Source organism: Symphalangus syndactylus, chromosome 23 (genome assembly GCF_028878055.3).
Source record: "Symphalangus syndactylus isolate Jambi chromosome 23, NHGRI_mSymSyn1-v2.1_pri, whole genome shotgun sequence".
In the NCBI taxonomy this organism is placed as follows: Eukaryota; Metazoa; Chordata; class Mammalia; order Primates; family Hylobatidae; genus Symphalangus; species Symphalangus syndactylus.
Window position 1 is genome coordinate 36,683,401 of NC_072445.2, and position 18,759 is coordinate 36,702,159.

At 44.0% G+C, this 18,759-nt stretch overlaps 1 protein-coding gene across 6 annotated transcripts in view; it reads right to left on the bottom strand.

The window, feature by feature from the left end:
* The window catches only part of ANKS1A (ankyrin repeat and sterile alpha motif domain containing 1A), a 207,305-nt gene that overhangs the window by 108,780 nt on the left and 79,766 nt on the right, over positions 1–18,759 (bottom strand). For 4 of the 6 annotated variants that reach the window (XM_063632245.1, XM_063632244.1, XM_063632246.1 and 1 more), the window contains exons 2-8: positions 18,062–18,142; positions 15,221–15,377; positions 12,731–12,793; positions 2,491–2,787; positions 1,647–1,722; positions 1,260–1,361; positions 1,050–1,151 (exon numbers count right to left, since the gene is read on the bottom strand). In XM_063632245.1, coding sequence (XP_063488315.1) covers positions 1,050–1,151; positions 1,260–1,361; positions 1,647–1,722; positions 2,491–2,787; positions 12,731–12,793; positions 15,221–15,377; positions 18,062–18,142 — 878 coding nt within the window. The remainder of the gene's footprint in view (positions 1–1,049; positions 1,152–1,259; positions 1,362–1,646; positions 1,723–2,490; positions 2,788–12,730; positions 12,794–15,220; positions 15,378–18,061; positions 18,143–18,759) is intronic. The other 2 variants (XM_055263821.2, XM_055263818.2) reach the window with 1 other exon arrangement.

The following is an 18,759-nucleotide window of genomic DNA, read 5'->3' on the forward strand; positions in this document are numbered from 1 at the left end:
GCAGATTATGAGGTCAAGAAAAAAAGTGCATGTGGGAGGAAGATGAGGACTCCACAGTACAGAGAGCTGGGCACCCTTTAGCCCTTATCGCCCTGCACTCCTCTGGGAAATCCCTTTCCCTTTTTCATTTTTAGCTTTGTTCTGTTTTTCTGGCCTTCTTTATTGTGATCTATATTTGGGGAAAGGTGTCAATCTTTATTCTATCTTTGTATCCATCATATCAAGGACCCAAAAGGCTGCTAAATGCATCTGAAAAGGTGGATCCTGACTACTGATAGTTAGGCTGGACTCCCTAAGCTCCCATCCAGACCACATTTGTTGCTCATATGATATATTATCAAAATTTGCCATGTACCCACCTACCAATCAGATGATACTCATTAAATATTGGCCAGGCACGGTGGCTCACGCCTGTAATCCCGGAACTTTGGGAAGCTGAGGCAGGCAAATCACGAGGTCAGGAGTTTGAGACCAGCCTGGCCAACATGGTGAAACCTTGTCTCTACTAAAAAAAAAAAAAAATTTAACTGGTTATAGTGGGAGGTGCCTGTAATCCCAGGTACTCGGGAGGCTGAGGAGAATCGCTTGAACCCGGGAGGCAGAGGTTGCAGTGAGCCAAGATCACGCCACTGCACTCCAGCCTGGATGACAGAGTGAGACTCCATCTCAAAAAAAAAAAAATTTATTATTCGTCAACTATGTACAAGGCACTAGGTTGTGATTGTGTGTTAGAAAAAGAAGGTTTCACTGAGATTTGAATTCATCTTGAGATGATCCTCTCTACTACACATCCCAGAATAGATCTCACAGAGCCAATTGGAAAGGTGGAGGCTAAAATAAAGTAGGAAAGAAGAGGCCCACAGTCAAAAGCATAAACTAAGTCCAATAAAACTTCACATAGTAGTTGGCAAAAAATGAACTGAATATAAACTAAGTACTCACAACCCCCCAAAATTATTATTTAAATCAAGATTTTTCCATTCTGCCCACGAATGTTCAACTCTTTCCAAGCTGAGCACCCCTTTACTGATAGGGGAGAGTTACCTTACCCTGAGACTTCTGTGATATGGAGTCCATACTGGAGATGAGAGGTGGCTGGGGTGGGGGGGTTTTATCTACTTCTTTTGTACTTCTTTTTCCAGTCATGTGATCTACATGGAAAGAGTAAAAAAAAAAATAAAAAGTGCTGCACCAAATACAAATGGCTTGGTTCAATTCGTGTGTCCCCTGGTCACCCAGACAGGGAGAAAGGATGATACCTTCAATTAATGCTGCTATTTGCTGGCTCTTTTGAGAAGGCAGTTCCCGAACAGTGTCTAGGGCAGTCAGTCCATGGTTATCTTTTATGTTGACGTCAATTCCTAGAAAGGCACACCAGGTGGACCAGGGGAGTGAGCATTTTCAAGCCAGCCTCCAAAAGGGTCGAATTTTAGGACATTTAAGGCTGTCAGCAGCATGGCCAACATTTTTCATCCAGAGCCATTTAATCCAGCTATTCAAGAACAGTTTACACACTTGTAATCAACCAGTGGAGATACACATACATTGAGTTCAAACACAGCCAGCAAAAATCCCCCTAGGGGACTAGGGAGAAACAATCCCAACCCTGGCATGCTGTGTAGACAAGAGCGCTGCCGACCTCTCACCTGCAGCCAGCAGGATTTGCACCACATCGGTCTTGCCAAACAAAGCAGCCTCATGCAAAGCACTGCCCATCTCCGTCTGGAAAGCAAACGAGAGCGCAGAGCGGGATGTCATCAGAACAGTTTGGTGCGGCTTCACATGACAAAGGGGACACAGACAAGAAGGGACACAAAATAAAACAAACTACACAAAGCCCTCTGTCATTATCTTTCCAGCTCTTCTTGTGTGGATTCCAAAACCATGATTGTGGCCCATACACCAAGGCCATGGCTGTGCCACCAGCAGGCCACGTGTGAATAACTGAACAGTTACTCTTAGAGCCATCTACTGGTGAAATGCCTCAGAACTCTACCTTCCTGGGTGGAAGGAGTAATGAGAAGAAAAGTACAAGAGAAACACCCTCACTTCAAATGCGGTTTGGTCAACACAAAACCTAAGGAATTATTCATCTGAATGGGAAAGGCTAACAAAGAAAGGAAACGTGGCATTTCTTGCTGGCATCATCAAGCTGATGAGACTTTGGAGGCGCTAAATGGTGGCAGTGGGAACACATGGATAGGAAGATAATGAAACTTTTCTGGTTTTGAGAGCCAGTCCATAAGCACATCTTTTCAGGGTTTAATGACTACGGATTACCCCCTGAAAAGAAACAAAAAAATAATAGACTCGTTGAGGAGTTCATTTGTTTTTAAAGTGTCACATTAAAATGAGTCAGCAAATGGAAGCATTTGAAACATGATGTGAAACGTGCTAAATAAAGAGCACAGCCCAGCAGCATGGTCCTTGTGCCTTCTGTAAAATGACTGAGTCTCTTGAGATTGGAGGAGCCCCCACCCACCCTGCTACCTGGTAGTTGCTGTCCATGCCAGCATCGAGGAGGACCTGGACCACGGCTTTGTGGCCATTCCTTGCTGCCAAGTGCAGAGGGGTGTGCTTCTTAGTGTTGCAGCTCAAGAGGTTGGGGTGTGCATTAAGGAGCATTTTCACCACCTCCAGTCGCCCGTACAGTGCTGCCAGGTCCAAAGGGGTCTCGAATTTATTGTTGCGCATGGTGGGGTCCGTCAGTTCCTCTAAGAGCACCTTCACCACCTCTGTGTGGCCATACTGCGCTGCACAATGCAGGGCCGTCTCGTTGTCATTGTTCTAAAGGGTTAACAAGCGATCACATCAGAAAGGTGACTGGCAGACGGGCACCTGACTGGGACAACCACACATAAAACCACTGAAATTTAAATGAGAAAAATAGCAGCAACATTTGGGGGCTAATAAAAGTCAGAATCCAGGCATACTCCCCCACAAACAAGACTGACTGGTCTAATCAGTGACACCTTCCCCCAGTGACTGTGAGAGGGGAGAAGTCATCTCTTAAACACTGGCAATCCCCTGTGTGCCATGAAGGAAGGGTCTCCAGGTTGTAAGGAGAGTGAACAAGAAAATGTGGCAGGCATTTGGTGGAAGCTCTGGCAAGATGAATACCAATAATATCACTGCTATTATTTCAGTTTAAACTTCAAATGGTTTTACAATTTGTAGGCATTCAATCCTATCGTTCTGATTCTGCATTTGTCAACCATCCATTGCCTTACACATAAGCTTTTTAATAAAAGTTTTTCATCTGCATAGCTTCTTGCATGCAAATCAATGAGCCAACAGTGAAAGTAACAGAGCAGACTAAAAATCGCTCAAGGTATCAGCCAAAAGCCATTTCCAGATAAAGGGGGCACTCGGGCTCAGTCACAGAGAAATAGGGGACCCTGACGCTGCACTGTGCCTACCCCAGGAGCCTGCACCAAGCAACGCATGCAGTATCTACTTCATTAAAATGGCAGCCAGCACAGGAAGATGTTTCTTATGTAAGAAAGAGGCAAACGCTGGCATGTGTTATGTGAGAGGTGCAAAATATTCAAATGTAATATTGCTATCAATTCAAGCTCACAACCCACAGTCCTCTAATGCCAATTTTGTTTCGAACTAAAGACAGAATTTGGGATAAAATGGGAGAATTGTGTGCTTTATCAACCACCAGAGGCAAAATGTTAGTCATTCCAATTATGCTCTTTTACTACTGACAATGTCTAATTAGAGCAGAAATAAAGTAAGTCCCATGACCTCTCCTTTTTGAGAAGCACTGATGAAAATAATTCTCCCACAAGATTTTGAGATTCCTAAATTTATCCAGGAGGCTTCTGCTACTTTTGAGACAGAAAGCTCAAGAGGGGGTTTGTCAGTTAAGTCAATATTGTGCACCTTTCAGTGGTCAAAAGGTCAAAATGTTTCTGCAATTGCTTTAATTCTATTAATAACACTAAAAGTAATGGATTAGGAGTTACCCAAACATGCATATGCAATTCCATCTGCTTTTGATCTGGCATTTGACTGCATCATTTTTTCCAACTATACCAAGTATACCAGAAAGATCCACAGCTGCTGGGAGCAAGTCCCCAAAAGGTGAGAACGATGGCAAAGAAAAATTTTTAAATGAAATAAAGACAGAAAAAGTAGTAGCAGGACACATGCAAAGATAAATGCACACAAATAAACAGAGGATGCAGACGAAGCTGCACTGAGCTCAAACACGACTCAAGGAGAGCAGCTGCCAGGAAAGTGCCAACAGCCTTCGCTGGCCAGAGGATACAGCCAGCCTGCCAGCCACAGCCTCCTATGATATGACTGGGCCCTGAAGGGCAAATTCCATGTAACCTAAAAGTCTGGAGGAAGGGGAAATGCTAGGCAGAAAGCAAGTCTTTGAGGTCCTCCCTGTGCCAAACAAACCTTTTAGGATACCCATTTGGAAGGCCCTATTAAGCTATGGCATGAGTTTCCTAAGCAAACTTAAGAGCTGTCCCTTCAGTTTCTCTCTTTTTTAACCCAACATTTCTCTGGTTGATTATCACTTTCTCTTGATGAACCAACGCCTACATTAACAAAAACTCACAGGATCTTTCTGTGGAGTAATTCTGGGGCAGAGTAGTAACCCAAAGAAGTTTAAAAGGATTCTCCAGGTTGTACATCTCAAGATGAGTATGACAGAAAGAGCCAAGAAAGTCAGCTTATTCTTATTAAAACTCCAATCCAGAAAAACTATTTACTCTGAAGCAAATACTATTGTCTCTCTTATATCCAAGTTGTCTCTCGACAACCAGAATAAATTGTCCTTGATTTTATAAAAAGTATGCCATTAGGGCTAAAGAACTGTAAAAGTCTAAACCATCCAGCAAAGAAAAAAAAACAAAAAAACAAAAAAACTTTTCTCTATTTCTTCTTTGCCAGAATGAAAGCAGCTCTTACAAAGCTGCCCTGCTAAAGGCAAGGTCATAATCACTACTGGCAAATTTCCTGCCTCATGTTAAAAATGGTCTAACCACATCTCTGCAGAAAGTTACACTCATAGTCACAGTATAGGGAGCATCTTACTTAGGTTTCAGTCATGCCAGACATGGTCTGGTAACTATAATACCCAAGTTTATTATATCTATGGTGGTGACCACATCCATCACTGACACAAGCCATCACAATAAGCTCTTATTACTGTAGGCTTTTTGCGCCTGACAACTATCAGGGCAAGAACTATCAGTGATTCTCAAACTGGCTTCATTTTGGAATTACATGGGAGCTTAAAAATAACTAGAAGGGGCCGGACGCGGTGGCTCACGCCTGTAGTCCCAGCACTTTGGAAGGCCGAGGCAGGCGGATCACGAGGTCATGAGATCGAGACCATCCTGGCTAACACAGTGAAACCCCGTCTCCACTAAAAATACAAAAAATTACCCAGGCATGGTGGCGGGCGCCTGTAGTCCCAGCTTCTTGGGAGGCTGAGGCAGGAGAATGGCGTGAACCCAGGAGGCGGAGGTTGCAGTGAGCCAAGATCGCGCCACTGTACTCCAGCCTGGGCGACAGAGTGAGACTCCGTCTCAAAAAAACAAACAAAAAAAACTAGTAGGAGGTCCAACCTCAGACTTGCCAAAGTACCACCTCGGAGGGTCAGGCCTAGGAAACTCTTTTTTTTTTTTTTTTTTTGAGACGGAGTTTCGCTCTTGTCGCCCAGGCTGGAGTGCAATGGCATGATCTCGGCTCACCGCAACCTCCGCCTCCCAGGTTCAAGCGATTCTCCTGCCTCAGCCTCCCTAGTAGCTGGGATTACAGATATGTGCCACCACGCCTGGCTAATTTTGTATTTTTAGTAGAGATGGGGTTTCTCCATGTTGGTCAGGCTGCTCTTGAACTCCCGACCTCAGGGTGATCTGCCTGCCTCGGCCTCCTAAAGTGCTGGGATTACAGGCATGAGCCACCACGCCTGGCAGGCCTAGGAAACTATTATTAAGTGCTGGTTAATACACTCACAAGAAAAGAAAGGATTCTAAGGAGCAGCACAGACTCCTGATCATCTGAAATGTTTCCCTGTCACACCTTCCAAATCTCACTACAGGTGTTCACAATACCTCCAGAGTTCCCAGAATCCTATTACGACTAATCTGGACTGAGAAAATGGAGTGAGAGGAAATAGCCCAAATTTCCCCCAGTGCTTTTGCACAAATTCTCCATTCCTACCCATCTTAAGACCCACTTCTGGCTGGGCGCGGTGGCTCATGCCTGTAATCCCAGCAGTTTGAGAAGTCGAGGTGGGCAGACCATGAGGTGAGGAGATCGAGACCCTCCTGGACAACACAGTGAAACCCTGTTTCCACAAAAAATACAAAAATTAGCTGGGTGTAGTGGTGCATGCCTGTAATCCCACCTACTCAGGAGGCTGAGGCAGGAGAATCGCTTAAACCTGGGAGATGGAGGTTGTAGTGAGCCGAGATTGCACCACTGCACCCCAGCCTGGGTGACAGAGTGAGACTCCATCTCAAAAAAAAAAAAAAAAAAAGAAAGAAAGAAACTTTTTCCTGGCCTTTCTCCTCTTGGAACTATTTCAGGACCATCACCTCCTAGTGTTCAGATTATAGCCCAACTGCACAGTTACCCCTTGTTGGCAGATACTGAAGTTAGGGACACCCGGCCTACAGCTATCTGCAGCAATGAAAGCACAGGCCCTAGAAAAACATACCATAATGGAAAGAAAGGAAAAACCAGGTCTGACATTGAAAGGACACAGGAGAAGCATGAAAGCAAGTCCATCATGTGGAAGAAGAGTTAGACTCACTCTGTACTGTTCTGGAAAGCAGAACTCTGATCCAAAAAAATGGAAGGTTTAGGAAGATAGATGCCAATCAAACTTAACAAACCAAAACTCAATGGAATCCAAAAACAGGCTGCCAAGTAGTAATGAGTTCTGTTTGTTATTAGGGAAAACAAGGAAATAATTAAAATAAGGGGTAGAGGGTCACCTTTCAAATGATAGAAAGATTCCTGCTCTATGTGGAAAGTTGGCCTAAACTGGTGGTTCTCAAACCAGCTTTATTTTGGAATTACATGGGAACTAAAAAAAAAAAAATGCTAGTAGTAGGTCCAACTCCAGATTTGTAGGCACCAACTTAAGCAATCAATCATAATCATCAAGAATGAGACAAACCAACATCATGTGCCTTGTTGATGCAAAGCACTAAAAAGGACATACATAATACCACTTCCATGGCGCTCCTGCCAAAAATGTATACCCAGAATCTAATCATGAGGAAATATCAAACAAAGCTAAACTGAAAGACAGTATACACAACTGCCCTGTGCTCTTAAAAACTATCCATGTCATGAAAGGCTAAGAAAGGCTGAGGAACTGTTCCATATTATTAATATATATGATCCTGGACTGGATTCTCGATCATAAAAAAACTGCTCTAAAGGGCATTTTTGAGACAACTGGTAAAATTTGAACATGGATTCTATATTAGATAATGGTATTGTATCAATATTGAATTTTCCAAATGTAATAAATATATTGTGGCTTTATAAGTGAATGTCCTTGTTCTTAGGAGATTTAGGTCAAAGAACTAACTAATACCAAAATGGAAGTGTTTAGGATTAAAGGGTCATAATGTCCATGACTTAATATCAAATATTTCATCAGTGACAACAATTATTGCATACACACACACACACACAGAAAGAGAAAAAGCAAAGGTAGCAAAATGTTAACACTGGAGTATCAAGAAGAGTGTACCATAGTTCATGGCATTATCCTCAAAACTTTAAGTTAGAAGTTTTTTCTTTTTTTAAAAATAAAAAGTTATTTAGAAGCTTGCAGGTGATTCTAATGCAACCAGAAAGGTTGATTACATTTGGAGACAACTGATCTAGATAAAATTCCAAGTCCCTTTCAGTTCTAAGACTGTGAAATCATTTTAAATGTACCAAAAAATAGATCTGCCCTAATATTAATTTGATTGTTACTCATTTTATGATACTCAGACTAAGGAAAAATTGTTAAGAGGGGGAAAATGAGCAATTTTCATGGTTCTGCCTTAGCTAAGGATAATTTACATTTGACTGGTTTACACCAACTTGTTGAAAAAGGCCCCAAATGTAGAAGAAGAACATGAAAGCTCCTAAAAACTACTTCTGCTCCCAAAATAAGCCATCTGAGACTTCTTAATGTGTACAGGTGCCTGACAGAACTTAGCACTCAAAAGTACTCTAACAAAACAATTCCTAGACATAAGCCAGATCTATAAAAATCCATTGAGTCAGGACAAAACCTAGGGAGATCGGATCAGTTTTGTTTTGTTTTGTTTTGTTTTTTGTTTTTTGAGATGGAGTCTCCTCTGTCATCCAGGTTGGAATGCAGCGGTGTAACCTTGGCTCACTGCAACTTCCGCCTCTCGGGTTCAAGTGATTCTCCTGCCTCAGCCTCCCGAGTACCTGGGATTACAGGCACGCACACCACGCCTGGCTAATTTTTGTATTTTTAGTAGTCACAGGGTTTCACCATGTTGGCTAGGCTGGTCTTGAACTCCTGACCTCAAGTAATCCGCCGGCCTCAACCTCCCAAAGTGCTGGGATTACAAGTGTGAGTCACCATGCCCGGTCAAAGGAGGTTAGATTTGAATCAGCTCAAGAAGGGTCTGCATTCTCAGCACAACCCAAACAGCTTTACCTCTCTGTTTCTGTCTCTCTCTTATTATTATTATTATTTATTTTTTATTTATTTTTTTTGAGACAGGGGCTCATTCTGTTGCCCAGGTGACAGTGATCACTGCTCACTGCAGCCTCAACCTCCTGGGCTCAAACGATCCTCCCACCTCAGCCTCCCAAGAATTTGGGATACAGGCATGTACCACTATCCACTATGCCTGGCTAATTTTTTATTTTTTCTAGAGATGGGATCGCATTATGTTGCCCAGGCTGGTCCCAAATTCCTGGGCTCAAGCAATCTTCAGCTCTGGCCTCCCAAATTCTGGGATTACAAATGTGAGCCACTACACTGGCAAGCTTTACTTCTTTTTTTTTTTTTTGAGTCTCACTCTGTCACCCAGGCTGGAGTGCAGTGGCACAATCTCAGCTCACTGCAACCTCTGCCTCCTGGGTTCAAGCGATTCTCCTGCCTCAGCCTCCCGAGTAGCTGGGATTATAGGCACATGCCACCACATCCAGCTAATTTTTGTATTTTTAGTGGAGATGGGGTTTTACCATGTTGGCCAGGCTGGTCTCGAACCCCTGACCTCAGGTAATCCACCAGCCTCAGCCTCCCAAAGTGCTGGGATTACGCCTGTAATTCCAGCACCCGGCCTCAGCTTTACTCTTAATGTAGTTTGCATCAATTGGCCTTTCAGGGAAGAGGCAAAGGGAATTATTTCCAAAGAAAGAAGTATGTTCTTACTACATTTAAACTAATTTTATTTTGTATGTGCAAAATTAAAGGATAGGAAAATGTACTTTCAAGAACCAAAGTCTTACCCTTTATCAAAGCTTTATAAGCTCACTAAACTAATCACTGTTGGGAAAACAATCACTTTAAGTTTCCTCCCCACAAAAGAAAACTCTGAATAGACTAACTGAATAATGTTTCATTAAGTGTCATCTACTAGTAACAAAAACAGATTCCAAAAATGCCTTTGCAGAAATACATTATATGCACTTTAAAAAATTAGTATCTCAAATATTACTAGTTACCAGATATTTTTACTTTATATATATTATCTTCTTTAAACTCCAAAACAATCCAGCAAGGTAGATGATCGTGCCGCATTTTACAGAAGAGGAAACTGAGGCTCAGAGAAATTAAGTAACTTGCTTAAGTCAACAAAACTAATAAGTCGCATCCCAGAACTTAAACTCTGGTCTGACATGAAAGCCTATGACTTATGAGTTTTTCACTCTATCACTCTACTTCCAAAACAAAAAACAAAAAAACTAAGATAAAAGTATCTTCCTATTCTGAAGACTAGAAAACAGAATTTAAAGAGCAGGCCAATCACTGCACTTCAGCCTGGGCAACAGAGGGAGACCCTTTCTAAAATGAAAGAAAGAAAGGAACGGGGAAGGGAAGGGGAAGGGAAGCGGAAGGGAAGAGGAAGGGAAGGGGAAGGGGAATGGAAGGGGAAGGGGAAGGGAAGGGGAATGGAAGGGGAAGAGGAAGGGAAGGGGAATGGAAGGGGAAGGGGAATGGAAGGGGAAGGGGAATGGAAGGGGAAGGGGAAAGGGAAGGGAAGGGGAAGGGAAGGGGAAGGGGAAGGGGAATGGAAGGGGAAGGTGAAGGGAAATGGAAGGGGAAGGGAAGGGGAAGGGGAAGGGAAGGGGAAGGGGAAGGGAAGGGGAAGGGGAAGGGGAAGGGGAAGGGAAGGGGAAGGGGAATGGAAGGGGAAGGGAAGGGGAAGGGGAAGGGAAGGGGAAGGGGAAGGGAAGGGGAAGGGGAAGGGGAAGGGGAAGGGGAAGGGAAGGGGAAGGGAAGGGGAAGGGAAGGGGAAGGGAAGGGGAAGGGAAGGGGAATGGAAAGGGAAGGGAAGGGGAAGGGGAAGGGAAGGGGAAGGGGAAGGGGAAGGGAAGGGGAAGGGGAAGAGGAAGGGAAGGGGAAGGGGAATGGAAGGGGAATGGAAGGGGAAGGTGAAGAGGAATGGAAGCGGAAGGTGATAGGGGAATGGAAGGGGAAGGGGAATGGAAGGGGAAGGTGAAGGGGAATGGAAGGGGAAGGTGAAGGGGAATGGAAGGGGAAGGGGAATGGAAGGGGAAGGGAAGGGGAAGGGGAAGGGGAAGGGAAGGGGAAGGGGAATGGAAGGGGAAGGGGAGGGGAAGGGGAATGGAAGGGGAAGGGGAGGGGAAGGGGAATGGGAGGGGAAGGGGAGGGGAAGGGAAGGGGAAGGGAAGGGGAATCGAAGGGGAAGGTGAAGGGGAATGGAAGGGGAAGGGGAAGGGGAATGGAAGGGGAAGGGGAATGGAAGGTGAAGGAGAATGGAAGGGGAAGGTGAAGGGGAATGGAAGGGGAACGGAAGGGGAAGGGGAAGAGGAAGAGGAATGGAAGGGGAAGGGAAGGGGAATGGAAGGGGAAGGAAAGGGAAAGGGGAATGGAAGAGGAAGGGAAGGGGAAGGGAAGGGGAAGGGAAGGGGAAGGGAAATGGAAGAGGAAGGGGAAGGGAAGGGGAAGGGAAGGGGAAGGGAAGGGGAAGGGAAGGGGAAGGGAAGGGGAAGGGAAGGGGAAGGGAAGGGAAGGGGAAGGGGAAGGGAAGGGGAAGGGAAGGGGAAGGGGAAGGGAAGGGGAAGGGGAAGGGAAGGGGAGGGCAAGGGGAAGGGAAGGGAAGGGGAGGGCAAGGGGAAGGGGAAGGGAAGGGGAGGGCAAGGGGAAGGGAAGGGGAGGGCAAGGGGAAGGGAAGGGAAGGGGAAGGGAAGGGGAAGGGAAGGGGGGGCAAGGGGAAGGGGAAGAGAAGGGGAAGGGAAGGGGAAGGGGAAGGGGAAGGGAAGGGGAAGGGAAGGGGAAGGGAAGGGGAGGGCAAGGGGAAGGGGAAGGGAAGGGGAAGGGAAGGGGAAGGAGGTAAGAAAGAGTAAGCCAAAACAAAGCTGATGTGCTCCACTACCTAAGGTCAAATTGCTTCTCTACCATTAAGACCCAACAGCTGAACAAAATCTCCCACATGGCCTTCCTAGGTCCAGCCCATAGGGGGCTTCCTTTGCTAAATCACTATTTCTCAAAAGCATGAAGTATCTGCCTTGTGTTTGGAAACATACAGAAGTATCTTATGTTTCTCTTCCCCAAGGCAGCTGTTTTCAGAACAAGTAAAAGGTAGCTAATGTGGATAATGTAGTGTCTTGAGGACACTCCAGACTGTTGCCAAAAAGCAAACTTCATCTGAATAAAATCTTTGACCAAAATCAGCGGGTGAGAGCACCAAGGAAAGAGGCTAACACCATCACCCAGTGAACAAGCTCTGCTGCTCAGATGTGGTAAGGGCTGAGGGGCAGACAGGGCTGGCCTGTTCATCACCAGGCCCATCAGACTACTCTTTGTCCCAGCCTCACAGGGAGGGAGACTAAGGCAGGTGCCTACCTTGGTCCTGCAACATCGTTTCATATTTCAGAACCCTTCCTGGGTCAAGAGTGATCAAGCAGAGAGAAGCTAATGGCTGGAGATATTGGGTCGTGGTTTTAAAGCATCAGGCAGAGATGCACAAACTCCAGGAGATGAGAGTCATGCAACAGCTTTTAAAGGAATAAAACGGATCACCCATGTCCTTTCCTCCACATCTCCACCATTAGCTATTGAAATCTGAAAATCAGATTCCATTTCAAAAGACAAATAGAAAGTAGGCTAAAAATATTTATTTAATTCCAGGAAGTACAACGTAATCATTTTTTCTATGCTTATTTAAAAAGTAAGATAATTTGACATCTCTTAACTACATTTAAAAAATTTTAAGAACCAAAATTGTAAATTAAGTATGTAATATGGTCCTTTCTATTTCCCCATTCCTGCCATTTCAAATATTCCAGAAAAAAAAGCCCACCATTTCCCAAATTAGTATGGGTTTTAAAAATAAAGCCAAAACCCACTGCAGCTGCATTTTCCCATTCCCAGAGAAGCCAAAAGCAGATGGACTGAAGCAGACAACAGTCAGCGTGATGAGGAGGAGCCTGAGTGGACAAGAGTAGAAGCGGAGAGGACCAAAGAGGAGGTACAGCTTGGAGAAATGATGCAGAGAATTCCTGGCAGCAAAGTACACACCTTGGCATTGATATAAGGGTCAAAGGGGCCGTACTTTTTGAGTTCTTTGATCTCAAGAGCATTCTACAAAAAGGAGAGGAAAAGAAAAAGTGATGACAAAATGGATGAAATATATCAAAGCAATACACAGCCCTGAGGAAACCCAACCCTAGAACAACTTGAATCTGCCCTCTGGATGCCTCAAAGGGAAGTTAATAAGAAAGACAACCTCCAGGGCACCTTACTCTTACCCCCCTTTAATCTAAGCATCCTACTGGAACCATATTAATGGTTTTAAAATGAATCAATATAGTACTTGTAACCACTAGCTAGATCCATTAAAGTCTTCAAGCTACTGCAGACATCTTGCCCAGCTCCTGCCCACCACCTGCCTACCAGATACTCAAAGCACTGGGCTGGGGTCCCACCTATCAACTGATACTCCAAGCAGGAGGCAGCTGTGAGCAGGTTAAGCTAGCACACTCAGGTAGCTCAAAAATCCAAGCAGCTGTGTTTCAAGGCAAACGTGAGCAAAGAGGATTAGAAATGGTTGCTGAAAATTTCTTAAATGAGAAGGACTTTAATGGGTGACCAGTCTTTCCAACATTGAAGAATATTAGTTACAAGCAAACTTCATTATGCATTTCCTCCAGAGAAGAGAAATGACCACTTTAGCTAGGAGGAGTAAAATTGCACTTAGATTCTAAAGAGGTAATTCTAAACAGATACTTTTCATTCCCAAATGTTAATAAACAAACATCCTCAATGATGATTTTAAATGTCTGTTGCTCACCTACCCAGAAAATACAGCCCAAAAGGGGAAAGGAAGGCGGATTAACAGCTATATACATGCAATCTCCAAATCAAGAGATTTGGGAGCACTATTTTAATTTTCTCATGTCTCAGAATGAAGCTGCCCTTCTCAGAATCAAAGTCATGCTTTTAACAGCTAACTGAGAACTGCATGAGTCTCCTGACAGATGGACTTGCCAGGATAATTTCCTATTTTTGGGGGGAAAACTTTTATCTAATCCTACAGGTAATTTAACAATCCCCTCTCGGCAAAGTCATTAGAAAATTATTCCTAAGCTTACTGAGAAACATCAATATCTCCCTCCTTCAAGGAACTGAGAAAAGTATCAGCTTCAGTTCAGAGCAGAGAGAGGAAAGGGGAGAATGGCTTATCATATAAGGAATGCCCATCTCCTCTCAAACTGGCACACAACCTCCAACTCAAATGACAGGGAGTTGTATTTGTAAGAGGCTTGTTTAAAACTTGCATAATCCAAGTACAATTTTTTCCAAAGATATAAACGTAAAGAACAGGAGGTATATTCTCAGAGTAACTAAATCCATGGCCATTATAAGGTTATTTTTGCTCAAATCCTGCCTTTTTCATTTTCTAAGAATCATCTCTGCTTTTTCAAAGCATGCTCACTCGGAGGACACCATGGAAATGATCTTCATTCCACTGAATCACCTCTGACCTCCCCTCACATGTTCCTGATTTGTGAGTTCATTTTTTGGCACTACCATAAGTACTTACACTGCTTCAAGTTCTGATGTATGTAAAACAACAGCATGGCTTACACAGTACTGACAAACACTGGGAAAGTTACATTGCCATGTCAATGGCTTAAACACAATTTACTTTTACTTTTGAGACAGGGTCTCACTCTGTCACCCAGGCTGCAGTGCAGTGGCATGATCATGGCTCACTGCACCCTCAAACTCCTGGGCTTAAGTGATGCCCCCATCTCAGCCTCCTGAGTAGCTCGGACTACAGGTGTGTGCCACCATATCCAGCCTTTTTTTTTTTTAATTTTTTTTATAGAGATGGGGTCCGGGGGGTTGGGGCTCCTCACTGTGTTGCTCAGGCTGGTCTCAAACTCCTGGCCTCCTGGCCTCAAGCAGTTCTTCTGCCTCAGCCTTCCAAAGTGCTGGGATTACAAGCATGAGCCACCACACCCAGCCTACAGTTAATTAAGCTCGCCAGCTTGAAACTGACTCCATGCAATTTTGTAGGGCTTGCATTATTTCAAATTTTGCACACAAAGTGAATACAGTTGGCCCTTCATATCCACAGGTTTCCATCCACGGTTAGTTAAGTCTGGACATGTGGAACCCACAGACAGAGCTAATGTTACTTTGCCATTTTACATAAGGGACTTGAGCATCCTTGGATTTTGATATCTACGGGGAGGTCCTGGAAACGAAGGGCTGACTGTGTATACATTTTTATTCTAGTACTACTCCAAATATGCATGAGTCAAATGCATATAAAATACATCCTCATAGTATAAGATCTACTAAGAAGAGTAGAACTGGGAAGAGGGGAGTCACATTTAGGGTATGGAAGAGGTGGTTCTATGCTAAGGAACTGATTATCAAAAAAAAAAAAAAAGGAAGAGCTGGTTCTCTGAGATTTGAACTATGGGGCTAAGACGGTGATGGGGTTGCCACATCTGGCTATAGCTGAATGGAGGGAGGAAAGCCTCCCTTCCTTCCGACCTGTTCATTGACTCTGGTGTGTGAAGGCCCTTGATGGATGAGCAACCGCACTATCTGGGCATCTCCTTTCCAGGCTGCCAAATGCAGAGGGTAGCAGCCTTTCGAGTCAGCCACGTTGGTCAAAGCATCGTTCCTCAGAAGAACCTCGACCACATCCCTAGAAGGCAAAAATCAATCATGAGTTGGTAGAACTCATGTCTTTCCAGCTAACAGCTCTTTACACCTGTATGGCACAAAGCCCTTTCACAGATATCTCATTTGGCTCCTGTGTCTCTACCTGAGCTCACCACCCCAGCTTTTCCTTTTATTCCATGAGCTACTTGTACAGCTGCTGATACGCAGCAGAACCACCTTGAGCCATGCTATGCTGACTCATCACCTCTCTGTTTAGGCTTTCTTGGTAATCCGTCTGTTTTTTACTACTTTGAAAATGTCTGGACTCTTTGTCCAAACCTGTTTCCTTGTTTATGATGTTTAAACAGCATTCAGGTGTTGAATTTACATAAAAGTAATCATACAAGACAAATATTATTATTCACCACATTATTCAGAGCATTTAGTGATGTAGGAGCTGAAAGCAGAGAGGCCAAGCAGAACAAAAGTTATTGCAGGCCGGGCGGAGTGGCTCACACCTGTAATCCTAGCACTTTGGGAGGCTGAGGCGGGTGGATCACCTGAGGTCAGGAGTTCAAGACCAGCCTGGCCAACATGGCGAAACCCCGTCTCCGCTAAAAATACAAAAATTAGCTGGGTGTGGTGGTGGGCGCCTGTAATCCCAGCTACTTGGGAGGGTGAGGCAGGGAGAATTGCTTGAACCCGGCAGGCAGAGGTTGTAGTGAGCTGAGATTGCGCCATTGCACTCCAGCCTGGGCGACAGAGCAAGACTCTCTCTAAAAATAAATAAATAAATAAATAAATAAATAAATAAATAAATAGTTATTGCAAAAGTAAGCCAGACACATATGTTATCATTTGATATCCCCAGAAAGAGGAACTTGCTTTTTTCCTGGTGACAGCACTAATTAAACACATACCAGTATATAATTATCCCTATGAATGTTAAGATCAAAGAAAATCCCTACTGTAAATAAAAACAGCATCTGCAAATGAACTTGGCTAACAAACTACAGTCATTTAAGTTCAAGATTCACTTTAATTCAGATTACCCCACTATATATGGCAACAGTATTCTCTATAGATTTCTTTTTAGCTATATCTAAGATGGCTACAGAAAAGACTTAATGATCACATTCAGTATATTTTAGAAATGTTCAATGTTGAAGGAAACAACCACTGCCTCTTTCTGGTATGTTGGAGTCAATTAGGATGGGTCAAATATTGGACAAGTGACACAAAATACTCTAAGGTGGTGAGGGCTCTGGAGCTCCTTGCTCAGCAAAATCTAAAATGATTCCAATAATCCCTCCTCATAAAAACTACACTGCTGGCCGGGTGCAGTAGCTCATGCCTGTAATCCCAGCACTTTGGGAGGCTGAGGCAGGTGGATCACCTGAGGTCAGGAGTTTGAGACCAGTCTGACCAACATGGTGAAACCCTGTCTCTACTAAAAATACAAAAATTAGCGGGTGTGGTGGCGGGCGCCTGTAATCCCAGCTACTGGGGAGGCTGAGGCAGGAGAATTGCTTGAACCAGGGAGGTGGAGGTTGCAGTGAGCCGAGATCATGCCACTGCACTCCAGCCTGGGCAACAAGAATGAAACTCCAGCTCAAAACAAAAACAAAAACAAAAAAAACGACACTGCTGCTATTTATTGCCTATAGTACTTGTTTTCCTTTAACACCTTCTATTCTGTTACACTCTGGTTTACATTCTTTGACATCCTGGCAAACCCACTCACTGTGCTCCCCGACAATGCCTGCCCCTTTGCTGAGCAACCTGAAAGGCATGCCCAATCACTTAAGCCTATGCCTTCTCTCTCAAATTCTCCCCAAAGCATGCCTTCTCCAGAGAACGTTCCACAGAAATCCCACCCAGTTCCTAATCACTTCTCTGTACTCAGGAGAATTACACAGGCCATTTAATGTATTTTTTTCCCCTTAAAAAGGGTTCTTGTGTACAGGGCTAATTTTATGAGGAAAGAATGGCAGGCAAGAAGAGAGAGTAAACAAATAACTATTGAAACAGAAGACAGCTTTCTCATGACCACTTAATCTATTTTCAGTTTATTGAGCAGTTAGTTACCTAATAGATTCCAGCCCCTTTATGTTCTGGCTACCCCAAATTTGATCATCATACCTAGAACATTCCAGAGGGAAAAAGAACAAGCAGAAGAAAAGGTAAAACTTAACTCTCGGCTGAAGATTTTTTGGTGTGTAGTGTGGGGAAGGATGTTTAAATTTTACATGAAAGAAAGACACAGAAATTCTGAATGAACTGAACTTAGGTTTGTTTTTCTGTGTTTCTCAGTGCCACGGCTTAGCAAACCATTGTTTTGTTTTTGTTTTTTAGAGATAGGGTTGCTCTGTCACCCAGGCTGGAACACAATGGCACAATCATAGCTCTCTGCAGCCTCAAACTCCTGGGCTTAAGCAATCCTCCTGCCTTAGCCTCCTGAGTAGCTAGGACTTCAGGCATGCTACCATGCCTGGTTAATTAAAAAAATTTTTTTTTTCTTTTTGTAGAGATAGAGGCTTGCTTTGTTGCCCAGGCTGCTCTCAAACTCAGCTTCATGTGATCCTCCCACCTCGGCCTCCCAAAGTGCTGGGATTACATGCATGAGCCACTAAGCTCAGCTAGCAAACTTTTCTAGGAAATGAAAAGGCAACGTGAAGGCCTGGGTTCTGAAGGGTGAAGGCAGGGATGTAGTACATTGATACTTACTTATGGCCATTCAAAGCAGCATGGTGCAGGGGTGTGTAGCCAGTGCTGTCAACACAGTTCACATTTGGCCCTCTCCACATGCTATCAGGGAGAAAAAAAAAGAGAGAGAGACACAGATTTCACAGACTGAAGTCACGAACCAAAGTTAGAGATAGCTAGCTAATTAGTAAAGATTTCTGTGTGGCGTTCAACCAGACCAGTTACTTCCAAATGACTCCTGATAACATACAGCAGCTATACACTGCAGAGATGCATAGCACTGAGGGTACACTGCAATGGTTTGCTGAACAGAGTCAAGTGTCAAGACAACAGTGTCATCGCTTAAGAGTTTGTTATTCTAGTACTCTCAGGATTGAAAAACAGCTCATTGAAAGGTCATCAAAGACAGAACCAAAGCACTCCGCCAGTCACAGGTATTGAGCACTCACTCCTGTGCTGGTGACTGAAGGTTTGAGAGAGACCTCAACACAGATCAGATAATCAAGACGAGCCAATGAGCAAGGATCAAGGTCAAAAAAGCACAGGAGACGTGTCTTAAGATGCAAGAGACAATTTTGCCTTTCCTTTGTAAATACGTCTTATTAACTAAAAAAATAACAGAATCTGTAATCAGAGTGTCTTATCTGACTTAAAAATACCATAGAAGGGAAGCTGAAATGTTACCTTACTTAATCCTCAAAGCCTTTGTTCTTATTTCT